Source organism: Streptopelia decaocto (assembly GCF_964273445.1).
Source record: "Streptopelia decaocto genome assembly, chromosome: 22".
Classification (NCBI taxonomy): domain Eukaryota; kingdom Metazoa; phylum Chordata; class Aves; order Columbiformes; family Columbidae; genus Streptopelia; species Streptopelia decaocto.
The window spans coordinates 2,705,742-2,719,528 of NC_138677.1; the positions used below are offsets into that span (position 1 = coordinate 2,705,742).

The following is a 13,787-nucleotide window of genomic DNA, read 5'->3' on the forward strand; positions in this document are numbered from 1 at the left end:
AAAAAGGGCATTTTAGGGCATTTTTTTTTCCCCCACTCACCTTCAGGAGCTCCCCAGCCCTGTCCTCCCCCAGGAGCAGGCAGGGAACAAGCCAGGAACTGCTGCCTATAACCAGGGGGGGTTATTGCTTTCAGCTGGGGGCCGCGGCCCTTTGGGACCCACCGGGCTGTGGGGACAGGGATGGGGATGGTGACAAGACTGGAGACAGGGATGGGGACAATGACAGGGATGGGGACAGGGATGGGGATGGCCACACTGCCTCAGCCCTACACCCCCCAGATCCTACACCCAAACAGCAATTCTCACCCCAAATACCTTTTTTTTTTCAGGTCAGGCCCTGTCTGCTCCCATGTCTCCCCTTGCCCTTGTTGCCCTCATTAGCATTATTAACCTAATTAGCCTGAGGCAGCTGGTTCTGTGGTGGTGCAGGACCTTTGCTTGGGGCACCCAGGTGTTGCTGTGATATTTTTTGCATGGTTTTATTTTGCATGTATTTGGGGGGTTTCTGGGGGTTCTGTAAGTGCTGGAGTTAGCAGGACCTGGGAGGGCACCCATGGGTGGTGGGTGCAGGATCTGGCCCCACAGGGTGGGGGTCCCTCAGTGCAACAGGACACTTGGGGGCGGCTAAAATGCAGGATCCCCTTGGCTGCACCCTGGGGTGGGTTTGTGGGTAGGGAGGGTGACCCCTTGGTGCAGGATCCAGCTCTGCAGCACCCTGGGCTGGGGGTTCCATGGGGTACAGGATGTGGCACCACAGCACCCTGGGGCCTTGCAGCCCCTTGTCCTGGGGGTTCCCCTGGGTGCAGCCTGGAGAAGCCCAAAAACCAACCATCCCCTGGGCTGCATCCTCAGCCCCATGTTCTATCCCTGGTTGTCACCGAGAAGAGCCTGGCTCCATCCTGCTGATACTCCCCCTTTCCATATTGATCCCCAGGAATGAGTCCCCCCTCAGTCTCCTCTTGTCCAGCTCCAGAGCCCCAGCTCCCTCAGCCTTTCCTCACACGGGAGATGCTCCACTCCCTGCAGCATCTTGGTGGCTGCGCTGGACTCTCTGCAGCAGTTCCCTGTCCTGCTGGAACTGAGGGGCCACAGCTGGACACAAGATTCCAGGTGTGGTCTCCCCAGGGCAGAGCAGAGGGGCAGGAGAACCTCTCTGACCTACTGACCACCCCCTTCTAACCCAGCCCAGGTACCATTGGCTTCCTGGCCACAAGGGCCCAGTGCTGGCTCATGGTCACCCTGCTGTCCCCAGGACCCCCAGGTCCCTTTCCCCTACGCTGCTCTCTAATAGGTCATTCCCCAACTTACACTGGAACCTGGGGCTGTTCCTGCCCAGATTCAAGACTCTACACTTGCCCTTGTTCTATTTCATTACAATTTTCCCTGCCCAACTCTCCAGCCTGTCCAGGTCTCTGATGGCAGCACAGCTTCCAGTGTCACCCCCTCCTCCCAGTCTGCTCCCATCACCAAGCTGCTGACAGTGCACTCTATACAACCCTGCTCATGGCAGGGGTGGCGCCGGGTGAGCCGAGAACGTCACAGAATCACAGAATCGACTGGGTTGGAAAAGACCTCAAAGATCATCGAGTCCAACCCTTGGTCCAGCTCCAGTCCATTCACTAGATCATGGCACTAAGTGCCATGTCCAATCTCAGTTTAAAATCCTCCAGGGCCGGTGAGTCCAGCACCTCCCTGGGCAGCCATTCCAATCCTGACCACTCTCTCTGCACAGAATTGCTTTCTGATCTCCAGCCTCAATTTCCCCTGGCAGAGTTGAAGCCCATGGCCCCTTGTCCTATTGCTGATGCCTGGGAGAAGAGCCCAATCCCCCCCTGGCTAGAACTGCCCTTCAGGTAGTTCTAGAGAGTGCTGAGCTCACCTCTGAGCCTCCTCTTCTCCAGACTAAACAAGCCCAGCTCCCTCAGCCTCTCCCCATAGGGCTTGTGTTCAAGTCCCTTCCCCAGTCTTGTTGCTCTTCTCTGGACTCGCTCCAGCACTTCAATCTCTTTCCTGAACTGAGGGGCCCTTCCATCCAAACCATCCTTCGTTTCTATGTGCCCCCCCTCCCGCCACTGATTGGGGGGGGACCCCCTCAGCTGCAGTACGCGTCTCTCCCCAGCAGAGGGCGCTCTTGTTTTTCCCGCGCTTTGCGTGGGGGGGCGGGTGGTGCGTGTTTCGCCTGCGCGGGCCACCAGGGGGCGCTGCGCACGGTGCCCGCCTCGCCCCCGCCGGCCCCGCCTCACCGCAGGTGAGGCGGGGCCCGGCGGGGGCGAGGCGGGCACCCTCGCTTCCCCCCCCGCCACCCCCTTCCCTCCCCAACCCGGGGCAGCGTGAACCCAACAGTCGCCATGGCGGAGCAGGAGAGTTTAGAGTTCGGCAAAGCCGACTTCGTGCTGATGGACGCCGTCACCATGCCCGAGTTCATGGCCAACCTCCGCCTGCGGTGAGGGGTTATGGCGCGGGGGGGGGCGGGGGACGGGGTGGTGTGAGGCGCGGGAAGGGTCCCTTGCTGTGTGAGGGGTTGTGAGGCGCCGTTTTCTCTGTTATCCGCCACCTCGTCGCCAGCACTTTGGTTACCGGGGTGAGTGACTTGAAGCGGGAGGTGTCGCCTCCCCCGCCGTGAGGTGACCGAGCAAAAACCCGCACAAAAGAGGGGAAACTTGGATAAAATTGGGACGCTTGGGAGAGCCGAATGAGCACCCAGCCCTCCCTGTGGGTCTGTGGGGACTTTTTTTTCTCAGAAAACCTCCTTCTTGTGCTTCAGTCTCCACCTCATACCCTCTAACAGGTCTGTGCTGACATCTGTGCAAAGTTGAGATGGAATTAAAAAAAACAACACAGCAATAAAAGTCACCAAGTCCAAGGTTGCTCCAGCCTCACAGGAGTTACCTGTGAACCCGCACTGTGCGGACAGTTTGTGATCTTTATGGTTTTATTTCCTTTTTAACTGCAGTCGGCTCAGGGAAGATCTGCCTTCCCACCCCAGGTTGTGGATCCAACTCATGGACAGTTCATGATCTTTATAGTTTTATTTCTTTTCTAACCACAATGGACTTGGGGAGGATCTGCCTTCCCACCCCAGGTTGTGGATCCAACTCATGGACAGTTCGTGATCTTTATAGTTTTATTTCCTTTCTGGCTCAATGGGCTTGGGGAGGATCTGCCTTCCCACCCCAGGTTGTGGATCCAACTCATGGACAGTTCATGATCTTTATAGTTTTATTTCCTTTCTAACCACAATGGACTTGGGGAGGATCTGCCTTCCCACCCCAGGTTGTGGATCCAACTCATGGACAGTTCGTGATCTTTATAGTTTTATTTCCTTTCTGGCTCAATGGGCTTGGGGAAAATCTGCCTTCCCACCCCAGGGTGTGGATGATCCCACTCATGGACAGTTCATGAACTTTATGGTTTTATTTCCCTTCTGGCTCAATGGGCTTGGGGAGGATCTGCCTTCCCACCCCATTATGTGGATCCAACTCAATCCCGAGCGGCGCTGGGACAGCCGGGGGACCCTGAGTCTGTGGTTGCCTCTTTCCATTATAAAACATTCATGTGAGCTCTTCCTGATAAACCTTTATGCCCCTGCCTGTGCAAGGATTTGATAGTTACCCAAGGGAAGCCTTTGGGATAAAAATGTGATTTATCGCCTGTGCCCCACCCACTAGTTTTGCTCAGGCTTTACTGACCCTCTCCTGCCGCTTGCATTGTGAAGATGTTGGAATCAATAACTTTTCAGGCCTGTGTGGTTGTTGGGCACACCTGAGAGCAGCTCTGGCAACAGCCAGGGGAAGAGAGGTGGGTTAAGCTTCCTCACCTGCCATAAAACTGCCGAGGAAGAAAAAAATTAAGCTCTTTTAGGCAATTATGATGTTTCTTCTGCATAAAATGTATAGATTTTGAGCTCTCTGGCTGTATAAGCTGCTGAGTGTTTGGGAATCTGTGCTCCACAACTGGGTGGACCCGTGTTCTGAGGTGCTGCAAGGTCAGGACTGCGAGCTATAACAACCAGCATATTCAATACTATTTTTGCTTTTATATTTTGGATTTCTATTTGGGTAGCAAGGGCATTTGTGTTTAAATACTAAGAAAAATGTAATGTGAACAGTTGAGCTTTGAACATGAGGAAATGTCACATTTAAATACATTTTTCAGTGCCTCTAAAAGTTTAAATTTGTTTCTTATTTGTGCATGCTATGACACTGTAATTGTATTACAAAAAGCTTGCAAACGAAGTTGTCCTAATTAGCAGGAAACCTGCATGTAACAGTTCTTGGGGTTTTTGTTCTTTGGTTAATGTGTACTAGAAATCTAAATGAAATATTGGAAATGGATCGTTAGATAACTTAAAAATCAACGTAGCATGTTGGTTGTGTTTAGGAATCAAATTAATGAATTGAGAGGTGCCTTGCACTGGTAGACTTTGCTGGTTTTGCATGAAAGAGGATGAGCGGAACAAACCAGCAATTCTGGATCCTTACAGTTGGTGCGTAGTTTGATATTTTATTGGTTTTCCTGTCCTGTTGCTGACGGTGCCCAAGGACCTGTCTGGACACCCCTGCTGTATCTAATACACCATCAGCTCCAAGGCCTCGGTCCCTGTTACTCAAAACCAGGTTTTACCTTGTGACAGCAATTCAAACTCCGGTTTCTTTTGCAGGAGGACGCGTGCGCTGCTTTCGCTGCAGCCTTGTGTCTGTGTTATGAGCTGAATAATTCCTTGTTAAAAAATAATACTGTTAATTTTTCTAACCCTGGTCCTATCATCCCCTGGTTTGAGGTTTGTCTGCACTGGAACGTTTGGGAAAGCCAGGCTGAATTTACCAGAAGTGTGGCTTTTCTGTTATACTGCTAAACTCTGCTAAGCCCTGCTCAGAGCTGTGGGCCTGGCCTGCTGACCCAGCATCGCTGCTGCTGTGATTATTAATACAATTCTCAAGCAACATTTGCGTCTCTTATTTTTACCACTTTGGAGACCGTCATTAACACTCACAGCTGGTATGTTTTAAATTGTGTCAGACCCAAATTACACCTGAGATTCTGACCTGTTGAAAGGTTGATGCGTCACCTGTTTTGTCACGTTGTGTAGATGGCACAAGTCACCTTTGTGCTCGCCGTGCACAGAAGGGAGAAATTGTTGCTTCTCCATCATTAACTTCAAGTGTTGCGTTTGCTGCGTTTACCCGGGATGGGCTCCACCCTATTCCATAAATCCCGCTTTCTGCCAGAGCTATTTTTGTTTGGGGTCACTGGCTGACCCAAGACGGGTTGTGCTGGATTTAGTTCCCAAGTGAGCCCAGATGTGAGTGGAATTGAAATCATACCAGCGTCAGTGCAGGCGAGGATATTTCCCCAAGGATGTCTCTAGTGGGAAAAAGAGAAATGGTGAAGTTGCACTTTTTGTTGCATTAATATTTGAATTTAGTGCTGTTGACATGGGCTGGATTAACGTGGCTGGTTTGTTTGTTTGTCGGTGTGAGGACCTGCCTGGGTAGGTGGGTGGGTTCAATGTGAATTTACTGCCTCGTTTCCCAATCACTGCGCTTCACGCCCTGGTGTTTGTAGGTTCAGGTAGATCAGTCAGTGAGGATATGACAGTTTTAGTATTTTTTCCTGGCCGTGTCTTACAACTACTTAATAAACTGGCCATTTCATGTGGACATGCAAGTGCTTACTGCATGTTACATATTAACTGTAAATAAAAATCATCCAGTCCTTGAATTCCTCAGTTCTGAGTGGGCTTCGTACCAGCGCCTGGTTGTGATTTTTAGTCATCAAAATAAAAAGAAGCAGGAGTATTGGAATGGTTAGTGTGGACTCAATAGCTAGCTTGCTTTCTTTACTGAAAAACCCCAGAGCTCGAACAGATAATTGTTGAGATTAATTGAAAAGACTCCTTAAAACAGGGAATGCTTTTGGTGTCAAACAGCTCTCGGATCCTTTCCCTGGCACTCATGGGTGTTCAGTCGCATGCCGAGTGTTACCCGCCTGTAACCGAAGGGAGAACGTCCTGCTCTGGGCTTGGTAAAACACTTCCATTTCAGTGGGAGGGTTTGATTTAACGTGACTGTGACTATTCCGCAGCAGGTGGAGCGAGATGGTGCAGGAGCTGCCAACGTTCTGCAGAAATTGTGGCACAGATGAAACTTGTGGCGCGAGCTCTTGGGTAAGGGAAACACTGAACTGTACATCACCTCATTTCTCATCACTCCAAGGGATACAAGTTATCATTTTTATTTTACTTCCTTGTAAGGAAGAAGGCAAAAAGGTTATTTTTCACAAGTGTGGAATATTCAGTTTTATACATCATTTCTTGTATTATCCTGCAACGACCACTCATTGCACTCTCCTGTACAAATACCATTTATCTTGACAAACAAATCCAAACTTAGAGCTTTAAAAATGGTCTGTACAGTATGCAAAGAGCTTGATTTCTTGAATTATCTGTTCTGTGGTCTCAGTGGTAACTTCAGACATCACTTCAGACCAGCTGCTCCTCACAAAGTCTTGAATGTTTTGTGGGACAGTGAGACATGATCCCACTGAGCCGGGTGGTGGATAAACCCAACGCCTCCGAGTCGCAGCCGAGGGCTGGAAGTGGAAAACCAGGTAGAAAATAAACTATTAATATTCTATATCCCAACAGCAGGGTAGCGTTCAGGATAGTCCCGTATGAGCTGTGCGCTCAAGGTCTTTCTGTTCTCACATCTGATTCGTGAGCAGGTGTTGCTTGACTCATCCATTCTAGAGGGTTGCTCATTTTCAGAAGCATTGTGCAAATTTCCTCCTGGGAATAGAACAGATCTTTGTCATGATTATTAAAGAATTCAAGGATGCATGCAAGGAACACTGTGAAAGCATGTGGTAAGGTGTAGTGGTTGTAAAAGGAATTTTGGGTTGTTTTCCTCTCTTTTTTTAACTAATTCCAAAGTTCCGATGTGCAAAGGCCGTACTTGCTGCTCAGATAGTTCCTGGTCACCCCAGCCTGCCTGAGCCCAAGGATGTCCTGTGAAGAAATACAGTTGCATAGTCCTTATAGTTGTCTCCCTGCACACGTTGAGATTTCTGACCTCTTAAAGCAACACTTAATAAAACCACAGTTCTGCATTTCATTAAAAATAGGCAAAAGTGCTTTTTCTACTGTTTCTCAACTATGTCTCACAGTGCAACCCCCCCCAGCATTTTCAAAGCTATCCTACATTAAGGCAACAGTCGTGAATTTGTGTTTACTGCAGATACTTTTGAAAGGCAGCTAATGTTTATTATGATTAATAATATTTTTGGTATCAAGAATGTGGAAGGAAAGTGTGGTTCTCTGACAACTCTGTGTAGGTGTTTGCCGTGCAGGCAGGGTGAGGTATAGGCTCTCCTCTTATAAAAAGGCAAATGGAAACAGGGAATTGTGCTCCATATGCTGCACAGGGGTATCTTGAAGGGATTTTCTTGAGACTGTGTGTAGGTGATACCTTTTGGGTGTCTCTCAAAAAAAAGGCATCTTTTGGGGGGGTTATTTTCCCATTTTCTGTCCTCAAGAGGTCTGGCAAAGCATGCACAAGTTCTGGGCTTAAAGTTCTTGTCTTTAGGAAATCAAGAATCCCTGTAAATGTTAGAACTGATATTTTCTCAGCCGGGATGTGGATTGTGGATCACATTTGATTCTTCATCTCTTTAGCGCTCTTTCTACTCTTCCCTTGACTTAAAGCATTGGAGCAAAGGGTGCTGTCCATATTGTATTGATGGTTTTGCACCAGCTTGCTTATCTTTTGAACACCATCTTAAACATTTGTGGTGTTGGTTGGAGTTGTGGTGGGAGAGGTTTGGCTTCTCACTAGGTAGCAAAGTCTCTTTAATCCTGGCAGAGGAAATATTATGCAAATGCTTGGTTTCATTCGTGCTTTTAGTAATGAAATATTCATGCTTAATGAACAAGCTTTTCATGCCTTTAAGCCATTTTAATTTCCTCATTTTAAATAGATGTGAATATTTGAATAGTTCATGTGGTGTTGAATTAAATAGCTGCTGGGAAGAGTCTGTTTTGTCCCTGAGGGGGTTCACGTCACCGTGGGTGCTGCAGAACGTTCCTCACCGCTGCTCGGACGGTCAGCAGTTAAATCTCATCAGCTCTTCTTGGCTTCTTCAGAATGGTTCAGCTTGCGGAGAGCTCTCTGGTGTCAGAATTCGGAATGAATGGAATGAAAATTCCCCTTAGTCCGTCAAAATTTGACGTACGGGCTTGGCCAGGATCCAGCTTGATCTTGGGAGGTGGGAAAGGCCATCGATCTCGCTTACAAAGCAAATCCTAATGACACGAGTAGTAAAGGGGGGGATCCAGGCGAACTTTTGGATTTCTGCAGGGACTTAACGTTCAGCTCAGCTGCGACAGGTGGGCTCTGTGTTTCCTGACAGCGTTCGTACGAATAAAGCATTGAACAACGTCATGTCTGGCGTGGAATTTGTTTTGCCTCCATATATGTTGAATTTACAGAGTCTCACTGAATCTTCTTTTGCACATCTGTCCTCCCCTGACTTATGAATACCTTCTTTTCCCAGAGCAGAGTTTTACAGTAGTCTTTTTATAGCAGTGTGGCTGAGGTAGTGTTTAATAATTGTAATACATAGGTGTTGAATAATATACGAGGTCAGATTTATGAATGAGATTAGTCTTTCAGGGTACCTTACAGTTTTAAACTCTTACGCTGGTAACGCTGAGCGCCAGAGCTGCCGGTCCTGGCTTGCCAGCCAATGCCAAGCTGCATTTATGGTGCTTCTCAGAGCACAGGTAACAAAATGTAATTGCAGGTAGCTGGCTAACAGCAAGCTGGGGACAGACATTCGTGTCACCTGTGGAAAAAAAAGCCCTGAAGAATCAGTTTTTTAGCCACAACTATTTTGTATTAGCTCAACAGGAGATGTTCCTTATTGCATTTTTTTAAAGTATTTTTTTTCTGCTGTTTACACAAAGTATATCTACAAAAAGCTGGTAATTGAAGAATTCCTCAGCAATCTTTTTGCTATCTTGTAGATTCTGATGGGGTCCTGAAGATCCTCAGAGCAGACGGTGCATCGGTTTGTGGTACTGTGAAGCAGAATCCTGCTTTTTGTTGACTACCACACATTTGAGATGGTTTGTAAAACCTGCATCATCTTAACTGAAGTTACCGTCACCTGAATTTCACAAGCTAAAGGTTGGCTTTAAGATCTGCCAAGTTTTTACAGTAAACATTAGCCAATATTTCCAATGAGTCTCGTGGTGTCCTTTAGTCAAGAGTCCTTTGAATTGACTTCTGTTCAAAAATCTGCCTCTTCAAATTGTTCTCCTGCCCTACAGCTCCGCCGACCCCTTGCATTCCTTTTGGGCTGAGCGAGCTTTTACACTACCTGAACATTTCTCCTTTAGTCTTACTCAAATTCCTTTTAGAGATGCAGATCTCGTTAGGTATTTGATGTTATATCATCTCCCTCCTTTCTCAGTCCCTGGGTCACGATTGCATCTTGTGGAATGAAGAAATTCTGAGATGGGGAGAAGAAAAGAGACGTCTGAACATGGGTTTGCCTGTGAATGTTAAATAGGGAGCTGTGCGTCCCTTTGTAGTGAATGCTTGTTTCCAGTTTGCAGAAGCAGACATAAAATTTCTAGAAAATTTCTTGCTGTAGCCCAGCGATGAGAAGCTGAGGTAGGAGGATGGGAGTAGCATGTAAAGACCTTTTATTTAAAAACTTGTCATTAATGATAAACCAGAGGACCCACCCCTACCATCACAGCTGGTCTTGCAGTGCTGTACTTCTCAATCTCACCAGTAGAATCGTAGTCTGTTCCTGCTTTAACTCTTGATGGTGATGGCACTTTCCATTCTGTCCTCCCTAATTTCAGACCATTTTTCTGCGCTGACTTTGCATTTTCTCCTAGAACAGTGTTGGAATATTTGCATCTCACCACTGTTGCGTCCTGTCCCATTCACCTGCCTGCCGAGGTATTTTGCAGCACACGTTTCCCGGTGGCTGTGATGTTGCTGCCCATCCCTTCTCCATTTAGCAGCTGGCGGCGTCTGCCCTGTTGCTGCCTCTTGTCTGCTTTGACCTGCCAGCCTCGAGATATGTGAAACTTCAGAGAATAATTAGTGTGTAGCTGTTGGGTTGGCCTGATCCAGAGCATTCTTCCAGAAAAACGTACTGTTGGGTGAAATGATGGCATTAAACCTGTTAGATGGTCCCCAGACAGCTACTCATCCGCTGTGATGTCGTTTCTCATCTGTGAATGTTTCTTGCTGCACTCCAGGGTGTCAGTTGATGACTCTCACTGTATCTTTGAGAAATGTTGTCCCACCTGACCCTTTCTCCTCTTGCTGACTTCCTGGCTATATTTTTATAATTGTGTTCTCCTCTTGGCCATCCTTGGTGACTTCTCTTTCTCCTCTGGCCTTCAGCACCTTCTTTGTACAGATGGACAGCTCTGCCCAACCTTCCCCTTGCCGACGTGTCTGTTCAGGTACCTTCAGCTCTCCCGAAGATGTCTATATCCTCTCTGATCTCGGTGCTGATGTTTTCTCTGGTTTCGGTGTCGATCTTTCCAGCCTTGCCTGGTGAGTCAGCCGGAGGTCCCTTGGGCGGGAGGAGCGAGTTCTTCTGGGCAACAATTTACATGTTATGTCTGTACCATCTGACTTGGTCCTTTCTAGGCCTTTGCATTCAAAGCCAGATCTTCTTGTTTCCCCTATCGTATACCAGACCCAAGTCTGAGCTAGACACAGAGCTAAAGCTCTCGCCTAGAATCACCTTCGCACTGATTGCTGTGCTCACCTCTTGCCTTACGCCTTAGCAAACCCCCCTTTCCCACATACGCCTGTTCAAAGTGTATCCACAGAGGTTGGTTGTGTTTTCTGGTTTATCTGCTTCACCTATCTCTTTCACTCTTTCCCATTTGACCTCAGAAACACAGCTTATCTCCTTCAGATGTTTATCAGTTTCTCCCACAGCACACATCTGTTAACATATCAGAACTTTATGATGAGCATTTGTGTACTTTTCCCTCAGTTGCTCCTTTTGGCATGGAAGAAATGCTCTATAAATTTCAACCAAGACACAGCCTCCTCCTTAAATGTCTAATTTATGAAATCGACCCAAACTTTGCCGTGGTAGGAGGTTTGCTATGCCGTAACCGCTGATTATCCTCTTGATCTGTTCAAGTAGTTTCCTGGTTCCATATGAGATCTGTGCCCGGGGGAGTTCACGTTCTCTTGGGTCTGGACAGAGCCTGGCCTGACATTATCCTATCTGAGCTTGTTCATGCAGAGAATAATTTGATTATAGTATCATGATCTGTTCCCATTTAAGGTCGATGTAACTTAATTTGAGAAGCCTGGAGGCTCGCTACATCTTCCTGGGGAATTAAAATCTGCAGCAGCTTTGTGGCAGGACTCTTTGCAATATGTGGTATATGATATGCTGCAAGAGGTGAATATTTAGTTTAGGGTAGTGTGTCCAACTCCATCTCCAAAGCATAATGTTTTAAGATTGTATTTTTGTGTTTTCCCCTGTACACCTGCAATCCTGCACATTTTATATAGATCAAGCCAACTCAAGCAGCGTTTCACTGGAATTTCTGACAATCTTTGAATAAATCTGGAAAGGGGCTCCTGATGCAAAGGTTTTCAGTCTCTTTTTGATGTAGAGCAGGCGCACATTGCGACCCCTCAAATAAATTATACATTGGGGCACAAGAAACTTTCTGAAAAGGTTCCCTTTGAATATCTGGCTTCCATGATAAGCATCAGACTGGTCAGTGCCTTCACATAGTTCTGGGTTTTATTTACAGCGCCTCGGACAAACTCGCAGTAGGAAAGCTAAAGGGGGCTTGAGCAATTTACTACGGCATTCTGCAAAACAGCCAAGGAATAATGAGAACCCATATTTTAACAGCTTACTGGATGGCAGCAAAGCCTGGCTCACAGTGAATAGCAAAGACAAACAAACTAAAACAAAAACATTTCTCTTTTCCCAGTGTCCGAACAGCACGGCTTTCTTTGGGGAGAGCTCCTCTATGCTATATTGAGGTGGTAAAATGTGGCGTGTCAGCCTGCAAGAGCTGCAGGGGCTGTAAAAGCCTTCACAGCACGGTTATCAAGGGCACAATGAGGCTTTCATGTGGCTAGACATCTACAGGAAAACTTTTACTTTTATTCTTATAACTAAATTTCAAGTAAACAGGTTATTTTCTTCACAAGAATGAAGTTTCATCTTCGGAGGAAAAACCCAGCTGTCATTGTTTGAAGGCCTCTCTTCCCGTGCTCTGTTTATAAAGCTCCTGGATATTGAGTCGATAAACTTGCAAGGCCAGAAACAGCGCCTTCCACTTCTTATTAACACCAGCTTATTTGGCGTTTTATCCCTTCTTGTTCCTGGGTGTAAAGCCCAGGGGAACGACTGAAAGAAGCCTCAAAGAGCTGTGAGTATAATTTAAGCTGCCAGAAAAATCCCGGAGTACCAGACCCTGAGCACCAGGACTCTTTACATGAATTTGCTTAGAAAATCTGGTGCCCCTGCACGCTGCGGAGAAGATACGCTCTTTTGTTTGCTTCTCCAAATATCGCAAAGACGCCGTGCTGCTTTTCCTCTTGCTTGCAGTGCCAGTAGCACCCCAGTATTCTTTTAAAGCTGGATGTAAACAGCTCCTTGGAACAGTAGCGATTAAACTTTGTTGAAAAGTGCTTAGCAATGACAAAAAAATGTTATTTCCGAAAGGATTTTTGTAGCGCTGAAGGTTTTTTTGTTGGTTTTTTCTTTTTTTTTGCAAATGAAAGTCTAAATTTACCACAAAAATGTCCCTGTAACCTCTTATAATTCAAAACATATTGCTTGCTTTTCAAAAGCACAGGCAAATTACCAGGGAGGCTTTCTAAAATAAGACCGAGGGTTAGATGTATAACTTTGTGGACAACGCTTCTTGATAATAAAGTGTTTCCTTTTTTGAGCTTCGTCTGTGCCGCAGTAAGAAAGTAACTTTGCTTTATGTCGTTTATGTACTGACCTCTTTTAGGTGAAAACAGCACTAAGGACGTTACCGTATTCTTGCAGGCATCAGTATATAAAAAGGAGTTTATTAGTTTTTTTTTTTTTCCTATTAAATGTAGCATTTATGTCTCTAGCAAAACAAACAATAGGAATCTTGTCTTTGTTCTTGGTTTTTGGGCCGCGGTGCATCCTGGCTTTCAAGGATGCAGACATTCCTAAGCTAGACATCTCCAGTCTCTGGCAGCTGAGTCGCCGAATCTTGATTCGTTCTACTGAACTTGAAACCCTTTGAGGAAACGCCAAGAAAAAGAAGATACGTGTAAACCTTTTAAAGCCTGGTGTACAAACCATACCAGCCGGGCTTGGTAGGAAAGTGACGGCAAGTTGAACGATTTTGAAATAATTGGGAATAGTTTGCTTAATTTTTCCGATCAGTTGATAGAAAACATGTTTTCCATTAAGGGCTTAAACTTTTGGAAACTTAAAGGGGGGCTGCTTTTTGTCAAAAGGAGTCTTGTTTTTAAGCAAAATTTGGCTGCCTCCTTTCCCCCAGGTGCTGTCCCTCCGTTCCTGCGGGTAGCGGAGGGGTGTCCGGTCCGGTCAGTCACCCCAAATGCCCAAAGCACTGGGTGCTGGGGGGGTTTGGGTGCTGGGGGGGTTTGGGTGCTGGGGGGGTTTGGGTGCTGGGCGGTTTTGGGTGCTGGGCGGTTTTGGGTGCTGGGCGGTTTTGGGTGCTGGGCGGTTTTGGGTGCTGGGCGGTTTTGGGTGCTGGGCGGTTT

At 47.0% G+C, this 13,787-nt stretch overlaps 1 protein-coding gene across 3 annotated transcripts in view; it reads left to right on the forward strand.

Moving 5' to 3' along the window:
- The first annotated feature begins 2,336 nt into the window (after positions 1-2,336).
- Positions 2,337-13,787, forward strand: part of MYO1D (myosin ID) — a 144,584-nt gene continuing 133,133 nt past the window's right edge. For all 3 annotated transcript variants that reach the window (XM_082070698.1, XM_082070699.1, XM_082070700.1), the window contains exon 1: positions 2,337-2,443. In XM_082070698.1, the coding sequence (XP_081926824.1) occupies positions 2,349-2,443 (95 nt within the window). In that variant the 5' untranslated portion in view covers positions 2,337-2,348. The remainder of the gene's footprint in view (positions 2,444-13,787) is intronic.